This window comes from Metarhizium robertsii, assembly GCF_000187425.2.
Source record: "Metarhizium robertsii ARSEF 23 chromosome Unknown MAA_Scf_56, whole genome shotgun sequence".
Classification (NCBI taxonomy): Eukaryota; Fungi; Ascomycota; class Sordariomycetes; order Hypocreales; family Clavicipitaceae; genus Metarhizium; species Metarhizium robertsii.
Genome location: NW_011942200.1, coordinates 1 through 15972, shown reverse-complemented (window position 1 = coordinate 15972; position 15972 = coordinate 1). Strand labels below are relative to the sequence as shown.

Genomic DNA, 15972 nt, shown 5'->3' with positions numbered 1-15972 from the left:
CTCGTCGGGAGAGATTCCCTCGACGGTCGGTCGAGGACAATCGGAGAGGAACAGAGCCGTCCGCTCCAGTCGGGTCTTAAAGCCGCCTCCTCTGACTTCGCAGGACTGTTTGACGGCGCGTACGATCGGCGTCGGCGCTGTACGCTGGGCCAGTGGATGAGCCAAGTCCAGGGATTTTAGGCGTGCCGCAAATCGAATGCGTCGGGCCTCAAGAAGCAAGGACACGGGAGGGATACCGCTCTCCTGATGGTATATCGGAACCGGCGTGGTCTTCCACACGGGGAGGATGGCCCGAATGGCCCGGCGGAGGACGGGGTCGAGCTTGTCGACCAGGTGCTGAATCTGAGGCCGAACTTTCTTCGTGCCGTGCCAAGCCGTGTAGCTCTCAGTGCCAGTATGATACCTCGGGCCCGTATCTAATGTTGCCTGGTCCAGGGTAGCGGCCATAGATGGTCCTGGATTCTGCTCTCCAGCAGCCTCCCTTTCGTTCCTGGCAATGCTATTGGTGCTGGTGTCATTATATACGGCATCAATTAACCCTACATTTACACTAGGAATTGCTGGGATGGATGTTGATGATTCTGGCGGCCCGCTGCCGGGGAAACTCAGGATCTGCACCTGATCTGCCAGTGATAATGGTCTGTTGTCGAGCGCGTTCTCGCTGCGCCTGCTTGCCTTCTAGTGCACGAGCACGGCGCTCCTCGTCGCTAATGACCTTCTTTGGCCGGCCCATATCTGCTAAAGTAATCAACTCTAAATAGGAGATTCTGTATTGTTACTCCGCGTGTATGAATGTCGATGAGTGTAACGGCTAAGGTTCCCAAGGGATAAACTAGTCGTAGTTTGTCAAGGTCAAGTCGCTCATTCAAGGCAACAGCCATTGCTATACTGCTGCCTGGCAGGCAGCAGTATTACAACAAATATTTAATTTTGTATTATTCCGTTCTTTTAGATAGAAAATCAAGAGTCTCTCGTTTTGTCCAGGCTGTCCCATACAATCGGTTGTGTGACATAGTTTATGTTGGCAGAGCCACTAGGGCAGTCAATCTGAGCGGTTGGGTGTTACGTTGGTGATAGGTCGTAGACCGTAACCAAGTGATCAGAGTCAGAGAGTTGTAAGAGAAGCTTATTCAATGTAGGATCGTTGTTGAAGACTAAGGAGCTAAGGTCTATCTATGGAGCGAATTTGGGGTCTCTCTATACTACATGATTTTCTTGGATCATTTACAGATCCAGATGATCCAACCGTAGTCGTGTCGTGCCGACCATTAATCCGCCCGCGTCTGTTCCCGCCGCGGGGTGGCTCATGCAGTCGGCCCATTCTGCGACCTACACTGCAGCCTGCGGCTGGGTCGTAACAATGAGTCGATGAGTAGATGGGGTTCCCATGGTAGCTGCCTACTGCTTCTCGTCTTTCTTTGTTCTTCCCCTATTCTATTTCCTGGAAGCCTTCTTATCTTGGTAACGCTATGCCCTGTTCCGCTTAGCCTTTGTATTTGTTTTTTACGTTCATCATATGATTATTATCACCATCCATGCTGCCTCTAAAACGTGGCAACCGAAAGGAGCTCGTAATGCCATTCGCTGGTCTATCGCCCTTTGCTTCTCTGAGCCACTACGCCACAGCCAAGAAAAAAAGGTGTGTGATAAAGCTGTGATGCGATTCCGATGTGATGACTTAAATTACTTCCCATGTGGCTGAGGCAAGACATGATGATGGATGAGAGGATATGGACGACAAAGATGGTGACACGGAGTTCTAGAAGCTCTGAGTTGTCTTCTATTCCCTGGACAGGGATGCGTCACAGCTTTCGAGCCAATAACAGTTCTGACAGGCATTTGTCACACAGTCTAAGCCAATCACTCACTGTATCTTGTCTTCTCGCTGGGAGCAGGGTCCCGTCACGCTTCACCCAAGCCCATAATGCCAAATGCAGCGACTCTTAACAGTTCGATCACCTCCAAGCTGCAGTAGCTCACGCCTTTTATCCCTTTAGCTATCGCGGAAACCCTGCCAAGCCGTGACTGGAGCGCATGTATCCCTTTAGCTGCTGAACTGTACCCTTTTAGCGTGGCAGGGATATCGACCAATCATATCGCTAGTGTCTCAATGCTGTACTTTTCGATACATATGACGCCATTGATCCCAACAATCACCCTCTTCCACATGCATACGTATTAGCGACCTGTATGTGTTAATTAAGGTAGAAATAAACCCTTCCATCATTACATAGCTCTTAGGTGCGGAAACTACTCTGCATTTGGTGGTGTTATTTGGAACAAGTCGGGACGGGTGTAACGGGCTGGGCCGTTAGAGATGCACTCGGCTGACGCCGATGCAATAACGCCACCAAATGAAGGCCTCACAATCTGCCCCTGAGTGTCGACTATGTAAACAGTGGCCAGCTCTTGGAGAGCTTCCAGTTCTCCTTCTCTGCAATGCAATCAATTTGTTGGTTTGTAACACGCTTCTGGCTGAATAAGCCCCGTGCCCCTTACAACGGGTATCGAAAAGTCAAAGTGGGGCGCGCTAAAGGGTATAAATATAAACGTCTGGTCTTCTTTGATCGCACAGGGGTTGCCGGCTCTCTTGTCGCGCAGAATTGAACGGCCAACTCATGTGGTGGCTGGCGTTAGCAAGTTGCCCCCTAGTAACTGCAAAGCATACCACCCCTAACAACTGGACCCAGCCCCCGCGTCTGGTGGATCTAGTCCACTCAGGAACTGGTGCCATGCCCCACCCTTTTGATGGCACGAGTTCAGTTTAGTTCAGTTCCACTTAACCCTAGAATACCCCCGCAACACCGCAAAGTCATGCGCCCAGACTTGTGCCAGATATGGTTATCTAGACCATCTAACATCACGGGCAAGATCTTCCATCGCTCGCTGAGGGTTCGTGGTAATGATATCGCCTAGCGCAGGCAGTAGTCGCGACGCCTCGACCAGCGCGGAGGACGCACCCATCGGGTTGGTTGCAACGCCTACCAACGACGAAATCCCTAACCCGGATACTGAGCAAGATACTATACGGCCGAGAGCATCACCCGACAGCGCTGACAGCAAATTGCGAGTGGCATCTCCTCTTCTGTCGTTCTTTCGATTATGTTAATACCTCTTGTAGGCCCAAGCGTGAAGTAGACCAGCCTTTGTGCTGTCTGTATCCGGGTTGCTCCGCGAAACCCTTCGGTCGACGCAAAGACCTGGATCGACACTACAAACAGCGCCACGTCCCTAAGTCATTCTACTGTGACTATGCCCAATGCAAACGCAGTGTGGAGCCGTTCAGCCGACTGAATCGCCTTCGCGAGCACCTAAGGACTGTTCACAAGGAAGCTATTGGGACTGAACCTGCGACCGTCACCAAGGAACTGGTTAAAGGCGGCCAGGCATTGATGAAGTGGTGGCGATGTGCAAACTGCCTGAACAGGGTCGATCTTGGTCCGTGTGGGTATAATTGTCCCCATCACAACTCGAGACACAAGGCAAAGCCGGCTCCATGAGTTCCAATATCATACTTGATCCGCGACATTTAGGCATGCATAGCTGCAAGAGTGTCTTTCGCTAGTTAAGAGCGAACGTAAAATGTTAAAATAGTGTAGCTACGAATATACAATAACTATCTGTGCCTAGACTGGCGAAACATTCATCTCGAAGGAGAGGAAGATCGGCTGCTGGAGCAACTTCTCAACAGGCAACTCGATGAATACTGCAGAGCAAGGCTTACGCCATGAGGGCAGTGCCGTCTCCAACCAGTGTCAAATCCAGTTACGGCTCAGCACCGGTTGTTCCACTCAATGAATGGGTTTCCAAATATCAGAAGGACAGTATGGCCAGGCACTTGCTTGCTTGACCATGAGCCGCCGAACTGTCACCCCCACACACCCCTCCCGTTGCTTTAATATAGACTTGACTGTGGTTCGCTGTTTTTGTTCGCGGTGTTCGCGTCCAGGGCAAGCCGACGGTCTGAGGGGTTCAAGACATCTGTGATGGGGCTACAGACAGACCGCGAGTATGATGTTATTGTGATCTCACCGTGGTGAAGACAGCGACAACTGCCCGCTTTTCCAAAAAAAAAAAAAAAAAAAAAAAAAAAAAAAAAAAAAAAAAAAAAAAAAAAAAAAAAAAAAAAAAAAAAAAAAAAAAAAAAAAAAAAAAAAAAAAAAAAAAAAAAAAAAAAAAAAAAAAAAAAAAAAAAAAAAAAAAAAAAAAAAAAAAAAAAAAAAAAAAAAAAAAAAAAAAAAAAAAAAAAAAAAAAAAAAAAAAAAAAAAAAAAAAAAAAAAAAAAAAAAAAAAAAAAAAAAAAAAAAAAAAAAAAAAAAAAAAAAAAAAAAAAAAAAAAAAAAAAAAAAAAAAAAAAAAAAAAAAAAAAAAAAAAAAAAAAAAAAAAAAAAAAAAAAAAAAAAAAAAAAAAAAAAAAAAAAAAAAAAAAAAAAAAAAAAAAAAAAAAAAAAAAAAAAAAAAAAAAAAAAAAAAAAAAAAAAAAAAAAAAAAAAAAAAAAAAAAAAAAAAAAAAAAAAAAAAAAAAAAAAAAAAAAAAAAAAAAAAAAAAAAAAAAAAAAAAAAAAAAAAAAAAAAAAAAAAAAAAAAAAAAAAAAAAAAAAAAAAAAAAAAAAAAAAAAAAAAAAAAAAAAAACGCTCGACCTCTGTGTCCGTTGTTACTGGTCAGGTTCAGGTTCAGGTTCTATTCCTACTCGGTTTTAGCCGCCATCTCGCAGCAGCCATGTCCGGTGAGCGGGGTTTGGCCGACGGCCGAAGCGCTCCGGGTATTTATCCGTCACGCCCCACTTCGCCAGCACCCTTTGGTGTCCGGCCAGCTGTCCCCAAACTTCCCGCTTTTCCTCCTCAACCTCTATCTACATCGGCCCGCTAGCTTCAGTAGATCGCGGTTTAATACTAATGTAACTACATATATATGACTTAGGCTCAGATGAGACGAGTCGTCTGTCTCGTGTATGTGTCCTCCTACCTACAGTCTCCCCCAGTACACGGCTTGGTCTAGTTATGGATTGATCCTGAATTGTCCAAGGATCTGGGTTTGTTCCATGAAGTTGACGACCTTTGCTGCTACTTTGCACTCGCTCAATATTGCACGGAGGTTATGTCGTTCCGGAAACTGGCCTAATTCCTGCTTTCGAAGTGTGGCATACCTCCTGCATTGGAGCAGGATATGGGCTACCGTCTGACGGCTTTCTCCGCAGTCGCATCTCGGGTCCGTGACTCCTGGCACTCTTCGTTTGAAGAGGAAGTTGTTCAATCCGATCTTCTCGTTTTGGAGCTGGACATAGATGGCGCTTTGCCTCTTACTGAAGTGCTTACGCGGCTGTGAGACTTTTGGTGTTGGCTCCGATGTGTGTCGGAAGGTTGCCCGGCCCCTGGTTTCCTGCTGCCACTGTGCTTGCCACCTTTTATTGACACGCTGCTCGACCACAATTTTAGTGCGGAACTCAGTGAGTGCAGTACTTGGGATCGCTGTGCCTTTGGCCCTGGTGGTCCTTTCTTTCTCCATCCAGTGGCATTTTTGGCCGCTTGATCGGCTGCTTCGTTACCATGTATTCCTGTGTGGGCCGGAATCCATCTATCCTCGACGGTCAAACCTTGCGCTTGTAGTTCTTGCATTCGTCGTGTTATGTCTTGGAGAAGGTATGACCCCGATTCCCCTCTTGGTCTCGCTACCGACCTGACGGCTGCTTGGTTGTCTGTGTATATGAGGACTTTCTCCCTGATGCTGCCTCGGTTTCTGTCTTCCTGAGCAATCTGGAGTGCCAGAGAGATACCTTGTAGTTCGCCGGCGTACGCCGTCGATACATTATCGTCACCCATGTAGGCGCTCTTGGTTTGATTGATGGTGGTGCATACTGCTGCGGCGCCCACGTGGCCGTTGTTGCCGCTTCTATCTGTGTATAAATGAATAGCATTTGGCTCATTGTCGATGCTATACCGATGTCTCTCCTGTGCTTTTTCGGCGTTCTCTTCAACGAACGCTTTCGGGCCTATCCACCATGGTGGGACGACGTGCGCGGTCATTGCTTCCATTCCCGTTATGTTGAATTCCTGTTCATCCTGGATGGCCTTCTGTATTGCTTTGCGTGGGCTCATTTTCGTCTTTCGTTCTCTTACATTGTTTGCTCCATGTTGTGATTCATGTTCCCTGGAGTCCTGTCCCCTGAAGCCGATTCTTCCCAGACACTCAGTGTTGCGCTTCCAGGTTTGGTGTTCCATGGGGAGAAGATGTGCCTCGATGTCTAAGGCTGCGGCCGACGTGGCTTTGAAGGCACCAGATATCGCTGTGGCTGCCCTTGCTTGTAGACATTGCAATTGCGTAAGTGTCTTGTTGGTGTACGGAATGTTCCTCCTTCTCCAATTCGCGTTCAATCACGCAGAGCATACGTACATGATCTGCGGCACCACCGATCCTCGGTAGATCCTCCTCATGTCTTGAAGGTGAGGCCCCAGGTCGAGCTACCCAGGCTGCTCAGGGCTGAGATTGTCTTCATTACCTTCCGCCGTCCCTCGTCTACGTGAGGTTTCCATTGCAGCACAGAGTCCATGATAAGTCCTATATATTTGGAGGTTGGCTTTGCCGGGATCTCGCACCAAGCTGTTTGCAGTGGATGTTGTGTGTCTACTCTCGTGCGTGCCCTTGTAAAATGTGTGAGCTGGAACTTGTTTGGTGAGAAGACTGATGCATGAGTTTTCGCCCATTGCTCTGCTGTTTGGAGTCGCATCGAAGCTCCCCTCGCGAGGATAGCCACCTCGTCGATGAAGCCAGTTGCGGTTGTGTCTTCTGCTAGATTGCACCTCTCGATAAGGTCTGCGTTATAGAAAATATAGAGGATCGGTGAGAGAGACGAGCCTCGTACTGTGCCTGTGGAGACTTCGTGTCGCTCGGTTTTGTACCCGTCGATTGAGACCCTAGTGTGTCGGTCTTCGAGGAGACTACATCGAACTGTCTTTCATCATCAATTCTTCTTTTCCGCAGATTGTGCAGGAGCCGCTTGTGAGATATGTTGTCAAAGGCGCCCGAAACGTCGAGTAAGAGAAGACTTGCTACCTGTCCTTGGCCTCTGTTCCATTCTTCATAGATCTTGTCGATGATGTGGTGTATTGCATGCTCGGGGGACCTCAGCTTCCGACCTCCTATATAGGTTGAGGGGAGCAGGCTGTATGTCTCTGCTACGTAGCTCAGGTGGTTTGCTATTATGGCGTCCATGACCTTGCCTATGGTGTTCAACAGCCCTATCGGCCGGTATGACCCGGGTACGGTGTAGTTGTCCTTTCCTTGTTTCCTGAGCACAACCGTTGTCGATTCCCTAAAGTGTTGTGGGCAGTAACCGAGATTAAGGCTTTGATTGAAGAGGGCCGTTAGGTGAGGCTTGATCCATGTCGCCACCAGCTGCAGTGCTTTGTTTGGAATGCCATCAGGGCCCTGGGCCCTGAGAGGCGAGGCTTCTTATATGGCTCTTTCCACTTCTTGTTCTGTGATGGGTGGCATATCTATCCGGTCAGGATATGTCGCACCTCGATGTCGCTGATATCTGCTTCCAGAGAGAGAAAGGGGGGGGTGGAAGAACCTCTTTTCTGAAAATATCTGCCTTCTCCGCTGGGTCTGAGGGGTATCTGGGTGTTGTAGCGCAGGTGTCACCTCTGGTGATGGTGTGTCCCTATTTCTCGCCCATCTCGCCATTTTCCAAAGCGCCTCTGGTGCTCTGAGGCTTTCTCCACATTCTCTCGATGCCCCCTTTTAAGTGTTTTCTTGATAACCCTGCCTTTATGGTTCCTGGCCTTGCGGTATGCCTCCCATTTTCATCCGTGCGATAGAGATCGTAGAGTCGCCTGAGGCGTATTGTCTCTGCTAGCACTCTCGTGCACTGTTCATTCCAGCCATGTCTAGCCTTAGGGGACCATGTCCTTTGGGGCACTGCCGTTTGTATTGCATTTCGTAATGCTGCAACTATCTCCCCCGCGTATCGACCAAGTGCGCTTTGTGTCCTTGGTCTTCGCATCGGCGGCAGGTTCCCCAGCACCACAGGACTTGAATCTCTTCTCGTCCATGGGTTTCCAATTTCTGCTGGGCTCTCTATTTAGCTGCTTGACTGATACGTCGAAGACCCGTGACGACTGGTAGGTGGTCCGAATCGTGGTCGAGACCGCGATCTACCTGGCTCCTGATAACTCGATATGCCAGGCCAAGAGTGACCAGGCAGAGATCGATGGTGGCCTGCCTCTCGCCTTCTTCATACGTGATAGTGCCTGGTGCCAGAGTGCTTGTGAGGTTGTAGTCTTCCATGATCTCCACGAGGTCCTCCGCCTCTGCTTCTGTTCTCAGGACTTCTGGGCCTCCCCACATCTCACGGTGTAGATTGAAATCTCCAAGTACTATTTGCTCTGCTTGCTATGCCGATTCAAGCACTCTCCGCAGCTGAGGTAGCACACTCTGCCTATTTTCTACCGATTGGTTGGGATTGTAGATATTGGGCAGTTTGATCTCTTTGATCTCGTCCCCTTGTCCCAAGTTTATCGTTACCGTACAGAGAAGTCGATTGTGATTCAAATCGCCACTTTGTATGGTCGAGCCGTTTATTGATGAACACGCAAACCATTGCTGGGCGATCACCTTCACCCTGGGGGCAACAAATGTGGAATAGGTTTTTAATGGGTGGTGTGTGGTGTCAATGACGGGGTTCACCCTTGGATGGCGAGATACCAAAATCCATTATCTTTGGATCCCGTAACAGGGTAGCCATTACGATGTCTCTTGATTTTCTGACATTGTACTGTAGTGGAGTGATTCCATGCGTCTCATTCACGGTTGTCGACGTCCATGTTCTCCGCTTGGTAGGAGCCGTGTAGTCTTGCTGAATTTGTATCAAGGGCTTCCAGTGCCCTTCTCGATGGTGTTATGGTCCTTTGGGGCCGTGACTTCCCGTGTTGACTGTGATCTCGTTTTCCACGTTATTCGTCGTGGGAGCCAAGTTACTACCAGATTTGTCTCTTCTTTGCCCTCTCTTTGTCGGTGACCTACTTCTTCCTCGACGATTCTGCTCCTTCACAGGCAGCGCTTCCCATCGGTCTCTCCTGGGTTCTTACACTTGTGTTCATCTGGCTGATTGTCGCACAGCTCTGTGGCACTAGGTAGTATCTGGGGCGTGCAGCGTAAGCAGCTTTGACCTTAGCCATTTCATCCTTCCTTGTTACACACTGGTTGCTCCATGCCTCATGTTCACCTTTGCAGTTGGCGCACTTACTAGGCACGCTCTTGTGAGACTTGGCAGAACCTTCCCGGGATGCATGTGCTCGAGTGTAGTAGCCACATCTCACTATTGCCTTGCACTGGATTCCTATATGGCCATATCCTTGGCAGTTAAAGCATTGCCTCAGTCGGCACGACCTGTCATACAGCTCGCACTGAAGACCTCTCCCTGCCAGATCAGACCTTCGTCGATAATTTTGTTAGCGTCTTGATGTCTCGTGAACTCAATAATGATTGATGAAGAAGTCTTTGCAGCAGACGTCCTCGTAAGCCAGCCAATGTATTTTATCCCGGCACCGGGGATAAACGGTCTGTTTTCCTGTAGAATGCTGTCTCTGATGTCTTCGATTTGGCTCACATCCATTGAACTGGTGCGGATGCCATGAAAGAGAACACCGTACGTAGGGGTGCGGACAGTGGCTCCGTTCCCGAGCCGGTGTTCCCCGTCCTCAGCGAACTGTCGGAGTACCTCCATGTCACCGGCCGAAGCCGTCTTGATGCTCAAGTCGCCGCTTTGAGTTGGTTAGTCGACACTGTCTGAATGTTTTCTATGTGTTCGTTTCCTCTTTGTTCTATAGCACGATCTACATGTGCTTTCTGTTGTGATTGAACTTGCTTCTATTAAATTCTGGCTGACAGCTCTCATACATATAAATACCTAGTGGCACGGACCGTGCCAGTAGGCAGCAACTATTCTGCGTGTCATGCTTAGTACATGACTCGTACCAAGCCAACACTTTCAAACTACGGGGGTTCATTGCCCGTAGGCTCGCTATGGTGAGCGGGTTCCGAACATTCACCCCGATCTCACGGAGCACTTGCGCGGGTGGTGCCTTGTGTTGGTTCAGTGGTTCAGTGGATTATGAATACTAGCAGCTAGCCCATTCCCTGCCGCTACAGATGCGTAAGTCCGTAGTGGGCTCGGTCGATTGTGCTGTTCTGCATTCTTGATCTCTCATCATCATGACCGTTCTGCCTATATCGGTCGATTCTCTTACTGCCACCTTCGTCTCATTCTGTGCTTCGTGACTCTTCCAAATTCCTTCCGATATTTGCTGGCCCGATTCCGCAGACTGTTTGAGTTCCTTCTTGATGTCGTCGAGAGCCTGCATCGTGCTATCCGCCGCGATCTTCGATTCGGTTCTTGCTATCCGGAGTGAGTCGTGTACAGAGCTAAAGTCTGGGACGCTGTGGATCTTATTGACGAGGGATAGTGCGCCCATGGCTATGATCTTAACAAGATCATGGGGAACGAGTTGGTCTTTCGAACATTCGATGCACAGGAGGGCGGCCCTGGGCGGGCCATGCCACCTCTTGGGGCCACGAGGTCGCCATTATCTGAAAACACACTGGACGATGCCCTTGACTCCAGGCAATTCAATTGACCCGTCGGAGAGGCGTGCAAGTGCTGTTTGGTGCTTTTGTTTCAAAAATTCGTTCTCGCTGTTGTGAAAAGCTTTTTCCGTTGTGGTGATAAGCACCACCCCTTGGTGCGCGAGGTTCGTGTGCTATCAGAAGGGTGGGGCGTGGCACGAGTGGGGCGGATACAGATCGTACCCTCGGCTTTGTCCCACGTGACAGGGATGCAGAGTCCAACCTTTACCTCAGGCACTCAGGCCCACTCACTAAGCGAACTTGCCTCAGGCACTCAGACCCACCCTAGCCGAATAGACGCAAGCGCGAGCGCACGTGATTCTGTGTGTGGGCCTGAGAGATTTTTGGCACGATTTGGTGGGCCATCCCTTCAGAATACATGTACAACATATGTATGCCCATGCAAAATATAAGTACCCCATTCACGCCTTACGGACGACTTCGCGAAAATTACGACGCCACAATATCACCATTAATGCAACCGGGAAGATCAAAATAACTATGCACGAAAGATCTAAAACGTCTCAGCTACCGATTGAATGTAGTCTCATTTGAATATGATGCTTCGTTGCTGAGATATCGCGGTCGCTGGCTAGCACGCTGCATAATTTGCCATATGTAGTCGATAACGTGTAATTTGACTGCCACGAACGTCGTCTCGCGATTAGATTTACGGTTCCCAGGAAGTATTTCAACTTCCTGGCACGCTCCAGCTGACCATGCCATGCGGCCAGGTCGTGTCTAGATCAGATTGCTGCCTCGGCAATGGATAGGACGCAATTGGCATCCAGGATTGAAGGTGCAGTAAGGTTCAGGCGGCGACCCAGACAAGTGGAAGCGGTGTACAAGCTCGTGGTGAACCAGCTAGATCAAATCTTGATTACACCTACTGGCTAGGGCAAGAGTGTCGTCTTTCAGGCAGTTCCAGTTCTAAGCGGTGAAATTTGCATCATGATTATGCCGCTGACTCTTCTAGACGACCGGGTTAGTCTCCTATTATTGATAGGATTGGGCCATCTTACGAGTCATGCTTTTTGCAGGCCAGATCAGTATCTATGATTCCTGGCTGCAATCCATACACCATCAACGCAGCCACGAGTTCGCCAGCATTGCTTGAAGGCATCAAGACTGGTCCTGCGTGGTTCGCCTTGAGTTCTGATGGAGGTGACGGCGTGCTGAAGGCAGACGGGTCGCTCATAGAGTGGATAGATGAAAGTAGATGTTTCCATTGCACGTCTCGACTTAGTTGAATTGCATAACAGCGCTGTTCTTGACGTTGATGATGCATACATTTGTTGAACGTCACAGCGGAACACAGATGAAAGGAGTGCGTTGACTCTGTAAGCTAGAGATGCTGCCAAGGTAGACTATTTATGGAAGGGGCAGGCTGGACCCTGCACGTGATATTGCATCACGTTCAACAAATCCAGCGTCTCGACTGCGTCTTTCCGTCTACAGAGTTAGTAGCATGCGTCGAGCAACTACGTCGAAGCCTTCCGACACAGCAGAATGTACTGTGAGCACGGGAGACTAGAAGTACATCCTCCCCAACTTGGAGGGCAAGAGGCAATATTGTAAGGGTGACTTGATAGCTGGATTCCTTTACTATAACATTACAACACAGAAAACTCGACACCCCGTCACCCTGAATTATTTTGGTGCAGGAGCAGATACCGAAGTCTTGAATTAACTCCTTGAACATGTCTGCCAGCATGCTCACTGTTTTATTCAAGCTGCTTACCGTGTCAGTCAGGTCGTGCACCTTCGACTCCAGATCTTGAACCTGCTGATCTCTTCCAACGTCACTGATCGATCGACGGGAATGTGCACTTGAACTCCGTCGGCGATCTGAGCGACTGAGCACGGCCAACTCGTCTGCTTGGGCGTCCTTCATAGCCCTACGTCTTGTCGGGTCCTTTTCGACCTTGGCGGGGTCATTGTAGTAGCACACCCATCCTGCCTTCCACGGCGTAGGTATGCCGTATCGCTCACAGACCTTCTCAATTTTCGCCCTTGCGCTCGCCGGTCCGAGGACCTGGCATCATTTTTTTCATAGAGTAATGTAGGGCTCTAATAGATATTGGATCTTGGCACTACGGCGTAGAGCCACGGCCAGATGATATGCGATCTAACTATCTATGTATCCGAATACTACGCAAACGACATGTGAATGCTACTATACAACTATTATGCTATTCACCCAGATGTCGAGTACCTGCTCATGCTGACAGTGAAAATAAAGGCGGTCAGTGACGCTTCACCCAGGCGTTTTCGTCCTACGGACCCTTTGCTGGCGCTGTGCTTTCGCCCCCCGGATCATCTGGCGACGTTGTTCCTGTCTCAATCTTCTACGATTTACTTGCTCTGAAGTTCTCAAAAGGACTTTGTGGACGGACCAGACATGGTTTCTGAAATGATCTAAATGCTCAAACGTCTCATCCTTACATTTAGGATGCTTACAAACAAGCGCCTCCCCTCGCTCCGCGGTAGCTTCGCGGTCAGTCAGGTGCTGGTCATCGAAGTGATCATTTCGGATGGTCGGGCGACACCACTGAAAGGTGCGCTCTGCGGCCGTTAATCGCTCATCCCCGATGCAATCTGGACATTGACTTGCATCCATGAGAAGTGGGAAGAGATCGGGTTCGTACCAGGCTCCAAATCCAGGCGATTCTTCCTTGATGAATTGCTGTACTTGGGGTTGGGGTGGAGCCCTTGGCCGAGTTTGTCTAACTTTGCCGGTGTTCCTTTTGTCGCAAAGCGCGACCATGAGGTCAACTGCCTCTGTCCTGATGCAGGAGATTTGTTCTTCCGTCAAGTCCTTGGGCTGAAAGCAGAGTATCTCGGCCAGCCTGGCACGCTCGGGAACAACGAGGTCAATAACAGGCTCTTCATACTGCTCTTCCACCTCCCCGCGAGCTTGGGCTTCGATGTCCCAGGTGGGACGATGGTAGAAGTAGTACTCGCGATAGTCCTTGACAATCCGCTTCTCTCGCTCTGCCTTTTTCGTTCTGATTTTGTCAGTCAGCTCCCGTATTTTCTCTTCATTTTCACTGCCAGCTATTCGATACCGGCCCTGCTTCAGCCGCGCGCGCTCCTCTTCTAGTTCCATGATATCCGGATCAGGTGGCACCTGAGCCCAAACTTCGTCCGGCACCATATCGCGGGTTGCTCGAGGGTCTCGGGTGAGGCTAACGTGTGCAAACATCCGAAATAACTGATCCTGCTTCTCCTCTTCCAGGAACGCATTTTGAAGGTCGAACCTCGCAATCTCGTTCAAGTACGCACTGAAGAAGGTAGAAAACCTAGGATCATGCCGCATCATCTGGTCACGAACTGAATCGGGCGCGTCACCTAGCAAGTGAATCTACTTAGCATACACGTACTGCAGGATAGACGGGAACCAAGGGGAGCATGATATGATTAACTCACCATCAGCCGCATTGGCGGCGCCTCTGCGAGCAAATCTTGGTGTCCAAGCCTTCTCATGCCCAGAATCGAGACTTTGTCGCCCCATGTCGTAATTGAGTTTTGAGTATAGCATAGCCTCGTTGGTGGAGAGCTCACAGCCCCGAACGCGGCGGAAAACGGGCATCTTGAGCATCTCCTCCTTCCACCGAAGCTGCGTGCACTGAGTCGGACCCCAGACCTGCGATTCGAACACACGGGATGCATTGGTTAGGCTTGGTGCGTCGAAGGCACGGTCATGCAACGCAAGGGCAAGAATGACTGTTATGGGGCAAAAGATTAACTTCTTGCTTGGAGTGAAGAAAAAAATGGTCCTGAGATGCATCAGTAAGTTTACCACTCAAAGGGCAAGAAGATTGGAACCATACGGCCTAGGCTTTTTATCGGCTCCCTTGTGGTGAATGAACTTGATGGCCATAGCCAGAACAGGCAGTCCTGTGACAGGATGACGGACAAGCATCATAAGAATGTCTTCATAGCAAAGAGCCTTTGGTCGTCCGCGCTTTGTTGTTTCCATGGAGAGTAGCTCCTCTACCTTCTGCGACTCTTCGTCTAAGGCGTCTGCTGCATCCGAGGCACCCTCAGCCTGCTGGACGACCTTCTGCCCGAATAGCTTTTCGATGGAGCCGTCTTTAGGTTTCTTCCTTTCACCGTCTACTAGTTCGGCCGGCCGCGCTCCAGTATAGCAAAGAATTTGGTAGCAACCAGCCAGTTGGATGCGATGCCGCTCCAGGTCGAATGCGCCGGTGTCGTAAGCAATATTAAACGTCAAAATGACTCGCAGACTGTCGACATTTAGGACAGCCTTGCCATCAATATTCGGCGCACGGAGGCCAAATCTAGGGACTAATACATTATGGTGGTACTGACGAATCGTCAGAAGGTCGTCAACGATGGGTGCTTGATGTGGGAAGGTGTTGATGGTACCTTATACACTTCTTTACTGTCGTTCCGATTCATGTATTGGCCTGTGACCGTCGTGTAAAGCTGCTGGAACTGGCGCATGTACTCCTCTGAAGTTCCCCACGATTTGACGTTGTAGTTACCGCATACGAAGAGGAAGAAGTCCATCGTCGTTTCTCGACGTAGGCACCGGATCGTCTGCTCCCAGTCACCAACTTTGTTCTCATCGCAGTACCTGTATCGTCCTCTATTAGTAAGGTCTATACTTTAAGATAGACACTATAGTGGAGCGCCACATACCGTTTCCACTTCTTGAAAATGCCAGTGACATTGATCATGGTCTCCTCTGAGTACTTCGGCTTGACGAAGCGGACTTTGCTTAGTCGCTTCCGATTCGCAGCATGTTCCTCTGCCGAGAGAGGTGCCGGCTTTGGAACTCTTCGCTGCGCCTCTTTGGCAGCAAAACGCTTGAGAAACTTGGCGTGATGATTCGGCGGGCCATTTGCCCTTAAACGACATCCTGTTGAACCAGCCATCCTGGGACGAGGGTAGCCGTACTAGTGAAGGGAGGCGTGCCCTCTGTTGCACTCACGGTAGATGTGCAGATGATGAGAGAGTCTACCAGAGACACGTTGGCGGTGCCTCCCTTTATAGAGAGGAATGGTCATGACTGGCCTGGGCCAGCCTGAGCGGTTGGCTATATTTGGCTCTCAGTGACAGAATGACGACGGCGCTTAAGGGACGGTTTCTAACACTCCCCATCATTAGTCAAAAAACCGGGTTGGGCGGTGGGATTGGTTGGTCTGACAGGGGTAGTCGGTGCCTGGAAGGTACAGTGTACCTGGATTGAGACAGTACCCCTCATTGTCTCCCACCACCAAAAGCGGCGGCACGAACCGCCAGATTCGGTGGGCTCGACAGCGCTTCTTGCATTTAAGGAGTAATATAAAAATAAAAATTTATAAGTAATTATATTATTT

The 15972-nt window shown here is 49.4% G+C and overlaps 5 protein-coding genes across 5 annotated transcripts; 1 reads left to right on the top strand and 4 right to left on the bottom strand.

The window, feature by feature from the left end:
• Positions 1 to 2902: 2902 nt before the first annotated feature.
• Positions 2903 to 3731, top strand: MAA_10522 (uncharacterized protein; the record flags this gene model as incomplete). Its single annotated transcript, XM_007828520.1, has 3 exons — positions 2903 to 2967; positions 3122 to 3444; positions 3631 to 3731. The coding sequence occupies 3 exons, from the start codon at positions 2903 to 2905 to the stop codon at positions 3729 to 3731; spliced, it is 489 nt and encodes a 162-aa protein (XP_007826711.1).
• A 1268-nt stretch (positions 3732 to 4999) lies between these two features.
• MAA_10521 (zinc knuckle) lies at positions 5000 to 7684 on the bottom strand (the record flags this gene model as incomplete). Its single annotated transcript, XM_007828519.2, has 5 exons — positions 5000 to 5416; positions 5461 to 6299; positions 6498 to 6811; positions 6861 to 7433; positions 7572 to 7684. 5 exons carry the CDS (start codon positions 7682 to 7684, stop codon positions 5000 to 5002), a joined length of 2256 nt encoding a protein of 751 aa, XP_007826710.2.
• A 209-nt stretch (positions 7685 to 7893) lies between these two features.
• MAA_11830 (uncharacterized protein) lies at positions 7894 to 8347 on the bottom strand (the record flags this gene model as incomplete). The annotated part of the gene is made up of 2 exons (XM_011413281.1): positions 7894 to 8118; positions 8159 to 8347. 2 exons carry the CDS (start codon positions 8345 to 8347, stop codon positions 7894 to 7896), a joined length of 414 nt encoding a protein of 137 aa, XP_011411583.1.
• A 1027-nt stretch (positions 8348 to 9374) lies between these two features.
• On the bottom strand, positions 9375 to 10473 carry MAA_10520 (gag-like protein; the record flags this gene model as incomplete). The annotated part of the gene is made up of 3 exons (XM_007828518.2): positions 9375 to 9762; positions 9977 to 10083; positions 10249 to 10473. The coding sequence occupies 3 exons, from the start codon at positions 10471 to 10473 to the stop codon at positions 9375 to 9377; spliced, it is 720 nt and encodes a 239-aa protein (XP_007826709.2).
• A 1568-nt stretch (positions 10474 to 12041) lies between these two features.
• Positions 12042 to 15528, bottom strand: MAA_10519 (FluG domain-containing protein; the record flags this gene model as incomplete). The annotated part of the gene is made up of 7 exons (XM_007828517.2): positions 12042 to 12659; positions 12909 to 13042; positions 13085 to 13975; positions 14054 to 14403; positions 14458 to 14954; positions 15017 to 15227; positions 15293 to 15528. 7 exons carry the CDS (start codon positions 15526 to 15528, stop codon positions 12042 to 12044), a joined length of 2937 nt encoding a protein of 978 aa, XP_007826708.2.
• Between the last annotated feature and the right edge of the window lie 444 nt (positions 15529 to 15972).